Source organism: Brassica oleracea, chromosome C8 (genome assembly GCF_000695525.1).
Source record: "Brassica oleracea var. oleracea cultivar TO1000 chromosome C8, BOL, whole genome shotgun sequence".
Lineage (NCBI taxonomy): Eukaryota > Viridiplantae > Streptophyta > Magnoliopsida > Brassicales > Brassicaceae > Brassica > Brassica oleracea.
In genome coordinates, this window is record NC_027755.1 from 30726023 (window position 1) to 30731298 (window position 5276).

General features: G+C 28.9%; 1 protein-coding gene across 2 annotated transcripts in view; it reads right to left on the minus strand.

Annotated features, from left to right (window-relative positions):
* LOC106310115 (myb-related protein 308-like) overlaps positions 1-4934 on the minus strand; it is a 5885-nt gene extending 951 nt beyond the window's left edge. Inside the window, exons 1-3 of one of the 2 annotated variants that reach the window (XM_013747323.1) lie at positions 4661-4934; positions 2170-2299; positions 333-871 (exon numbers count right to left, since the gene is read on the minus strand). In XM_013747323.1, the coding sequence (XP_013602777.1) occupies positions 367-871; positions 2170-2299; positions 4661-4832 (807 nt within the window). In that variant the 5' untranslated portion in view covers positions 4833-4934 and the 3' untranslated portion in view covers positions 333-366. Of the gene's footprint in view, positions 1-293; positions 872-2169; positions 2300-4660 lie in introns of those variants that run through there. The other variant, XM_013747322.1, reaches the window with a different exon arrangement.
* Positions 4935-5276: the final 342 nt, after the last annotated feature.

Sequence of the window (5276 nt, forward strand, 5' to 3'; positions counted from 1 at the left end):
CTTAATGATGCACGTTTTTAAAAATCTCCATTGTTAAAAGTATGCATGTAAGGATAACTCATGAGTTTTTTTGGTTGATTAAATGACATTATGTCCAAATTTATTTAAGGATATTTCATTAAGGTAACTGAAAAAGACAAACAATAAAATATGAAGTTTAAATTCATTTAAGCATATTTCATTAATGTAACTGAAAAGACAAGTAATAAATTAGGTAGTTTTATTCGTTTTAGGATATTTCATAAATGCAACTGAAAAAGACAAGAAAAAAAAGGAATTTAATTAATGAAATAATAACATTTTTAAAATGGGTACTTCTTTTTTAATAATATAGATGCTAACAACACACACTAGTACTGAACGGAATTAGAGGAGGTCATCAAGTACGTGAGTACTTTCGTAAAAGAGAGAGACGTACGGCGTCGTCTCGTACTCCATTTCGCCACTCTCCATAAAACGCCTAACTTCTTCATCGTCCCATATCAGAAAATCATCTTGTTCTTCTTCACCACCACCTATCTTGTGATCCCTTTTTAACTCTTCTTTTTCATCTTGGTCACTGCTTGCGATTCTCGGCTCCAGCAAGATGCTCTTAATCTTGTCGAGATCATGTTGTCTAGATGAGATACCTGTGGCGAGCTTGTTCAGGAGACAAGCCGAGCCGGAAGGTGATGAGGTATGAGAAGATGTAGTTGGTGAAGAGCTACCACATTCTTCGTTAGTGATCGTGACGGTGAGGTTATTGATGATTGGCTCGTGGGTCATCGGGTCAATTCCTTTCCTCAACAGTCTTTTCTTGAGACAAGAGTTCCAATGGTTCTTGATGTCGTTGTCTGTTCGATTATCCATCTCCTTGGCAATGGCTGCCCACCTTCAATTTTCAACATTTACAACAACAAAAATGAGAATTACTTTTTATAATTAGGAGATTTAGGTCAAAACCAAGACTAATTAACCTCCAAGTCCATAGAAGAGTCGGATATTCTTACAATTCAAAGTGTCCACCATACCAATATCTAATTGAAACCTCAGTATTGTTGTTTAAAAAATTATGAATAATAAAGCCCCATCTATATTTAATTACCATCATTAATACTCCATTTGTTTCTTTTTATTTGAATCGTGAAAACAGATTAAAAAATATTTTATTTTATATATTTTTAAACAAAAACATCATTAACTATCTAACTAACCATTATTCAACCAATAAAAATAATATGCAGAATATAAAATGTCATATAGCATAAAATCAATAAATTTTAAAAATCAAACAGTTTTAAGAAATTGCTGCAATTGCAATCATGGTACCATACCATGCATGATTAATATTTGAACGAATTTTAAATATATGAAGTTTTAATTTGATCGGATTTCCCTTAAAAGGACAAAGAAAGTAAGGTTAGATCGTACGTATGCAGTAATTAAGTGCATGATATTATTATAAAATTAACCAAGTTGATATTATCATGTAGCCAAAGTATTATATATGATCCCTGATATATATATATATATATATATATATATAAATTTGTGTGTGTGTGTGTGTATTCAGTTTTTTTTTGTAATTCATAAATGATCATGCACATGTAAATGTGTTCATTGTGTTCTTTATAGATTTTTCGAATGATTTTTTTTTAAGTCGCATCAAATATTACTTTGTTTTAAGGTAATAGCTGAAACATAAAACAGGAGATTGAGCTCTGGACCCTGGTACAAACTAAATGTAAGAATAAAATAATTAGCTTTCGCTGAAAAACAAGTAGTCTTTAAATATTATTATGTAACTAAAACTTTCTTAACTAGTGGTGGTGGTAGTCCAGTGACGTTTGAGTGAATAAACCTAATATGGCAAACTCTAGTTCGAATTCTGCTGGCCCCACGGATATAAGCTATTGCTTTCGGCTCATTTGAATGCCTAGGAGAGGGTCTATCTGTGAGATATACCTCCATCCAGGAGTTAGATCTTTGTTATCAGGGTTTAACTTTTTTCGGTTAAAAAAAACTAAAACTTTGTTGTGTAGTCCAAAGTCTATAATATTATATAGTATAGTTTAACATCCGTATAACATTTCATGTTAATCCAAATTGTAAGTTTTGACTTTTGACAGAGCTGTAGTTTTTTGTGCGCGCAAATAAGACAGAGAAGCAGCTATTAATTAAGAAACTAACCTGTTTCCGAGGACAGCATGAAGTTTGATGATCTTTTCTTCTTCCTGAGGAGTGAATTTGCCTCTTTTAATTCCAGGCCTTAGGTAATTAAGCCACCTTAATCTGCAGCTCTTTCCACATCTCTGCAAACCTGTTTTGTCCATGACAAATTATGTCAATTTTAGTAGACAAAAAGGAGTTTAATTGTCCTTTTGTAGTGGCAAACAAAAGAAGTTGCGAAAAATAAACTTTTCCTCGACGGAAAAGGTACCACTTAAAATTTAAAAATTTGTTTGACAAAAAAAAAAATTAAAAATTAAAAATTTAAAACATATACAATTGTGCTATGTAGATATGGAAAAAGCATAGGGAACACATGTCGCTCTTGGGCACCGTTAATAGAATCCTATCGATTTTTATAATATCATGTGAATAGAATTGGCATAAAAGTTTCAATTATGTAGATTCCGGAACAAATATATAATCATATACTATATATAAAGAAATATTTAGCAATCATTCATTCACTATAGTTACAATATCTATCTTATTAAAATAGAAATACCTGTACCATTTATTTGGAAACATGGATAATAGTAAAAAAAATAAATATAATGTTGTTTAAAAACATTATAAAATAAATAATGGACTTATGCTATTAAAAAATTGAGAATCCATTACATGAAATATTAAAAAATAATGAGTTTATGTTACTTGATATACATATACATATTCAAATCAAAATAATAATTTAAAATTGATTTATATCAAAATTCATTCAAAAATAATATTCAAAAATTGATTTTTACTAACATATTTTTCAATAACCATTATAAAAATGTTTTCAATATATATAAGAAAAATACAATACAAAGTCAAATTTCAAACACCAACTTAAATTATGGTTTTTATATTTCACATTGAAATTTAAAAATATAATATATGTGATTATTTATATGATTGTACATATAAAATATTATTAATGATAAGATTACTTATTTGATGGTACGTATAAAATACGATTAATTATATGATAACACATATTTTTGTAACCTATGATGACACATATATGATATATAATAGTGATCAGGGGTGGGCGTTCGGGTTCGTTTTCGGATCTGTTTGAGATTTCGTGTTCGGTTCAGATTTTTGAGGATTCGTTTCGGATTTGGATAACCAATTTAAATTAGTTTTAAAAAATTAAAATTTATTATATGCCTTTTTAAAAAAAAAAAAATCTATAAATAATAGAATATATTACATATAAATTTGAATAACATATGTCTGAGTACCTAACTTAACATATAAATTGGTTTGGGTTAAATATTTGGATAGAGAATTAATAATTATTTAAGTATTTTTGGAGTTTTGAGTATATTTTAACTATTTTAGATATTTACATTTGATTATTTGTATATATTTTCAAGTATTTAAATGAACTTAAAAGTATCATATATATTCTGGATGTTTTTATACATATTAAATCTAAAAATAATTAATATATATAATTAGTATATAAATCTATTTTAGATACTCAAAATGCTTCGGTTCGGATCGGATTAGGTTTCAGTTCTACAAATACCAAAATTTTGAATAATTCAGATATTTAATCAATTTCGATTCGGATTTGGTACTACTTATTCGGATTGGGATCGGTTCGGTTCTTCGAATTCGAATTTGTTGTCCAACCCTAAATAGTGACATAAAAAATAAATAGTATCATTTAAAAAAAAATACATCGCGCGGATCAAAATCTAGTTAGTATATTATAACACGGTATATATGGGCGTGTATATGTATGTACTTTCACTTTCTATTCTTGGTTTGTTTACAAACATGATTTCGCTAGGATTTCATGGAGTTCTTATAATTGAGTTTGAAACCCCCAAAAGAAAATGGATTCTGCTATTCACAACAGTATGTAGAAGATATATATATATACCAAATTTGATATCCTAAAATCTATAAAATACTAATTAATGAAAACTATCAACAAGACAACAACAAATAGGGAAAAAGTACTATCTGCAACTATTTCTAAAACCAGTTTCTCTTACATGCAATATATATATTTATATTAATTTCATTTAGAATGAAGAGGAATTGTAATCAATTACAAAAAGCTGACCAGCTCTAGAATGTTTATATGCCAAAAAGAAAAAGAAATAAAATCAAAAGGAAAACTTGGTCCAGCTCTAGAGTGTTTCTATGTCAAAAAAAGAAAGAAATAAAAACAAGAGGAAACTTGGTTGTTTGATCTGTTTAAACTACATAATAATTTAATATCGTAGGCAAAAACTTGGGCTGATCTAGACTTCATATACCCCTTGTTTCAAAAAAAATTAGTTGAACAAAAGTGGAAATAGCGGACTCACAAACACAAAGTATAGATGCACTTCTGTATATGTTTATGAAACATCTTAACAAAAAGGATGTTTATGAAATATTGGTTTACATATATATATATGGATTAATGGATATAGTGTAAGTATGTGTATCTATCTATCTATACCAGCTCTTTTGGGGAGAGAACGCCAATCAGAGACCCCATGCTCATTGATGTAAGCGACAAGGTTTTGATCTTCCTCCGCCGTCCACTCTCCTTTCTTCATCCCGTCACCGTCGACCCACGTCTTCCTCCCAATTTTTCTTAGTCCGACTAATCCTATAACTGTCACGTTCATAACCTCACGAAAAGACCAGTCTTAAAATAAGATAAATACTTGACTTGAAGCGAGTCTCCTTTTCTCTCTTCTTTTTTACTTATAGTGGAATAGTCTCAAGAGAGTAAGCAGTGGGATTGTGTGTGTGTATAAGGGATATACAGTTATATATAACCCCTCAATTTTTGGTTTTATTATATTTTCCATCGTTGGATTTTTATTTCGAATTCCTCGCCGCTAGTAACGACCTTTTTTTTTTTTTTTTGAAATTTGTTTTCAAAAAGTATAAATTTTTAACTACAGGTACGCAATTCTTGCCAAAATTTATGTGAACATAGTTAGTAGTTGAGTTAAATCACTGAGGTTGACAAGTTTTGAAAATTATTACCATATTTTTTCTTTAATATAATCTTTTTAGCTATCAAAATATTAAAATCTTATAAAATTAATTTTAAAATTTAAAAC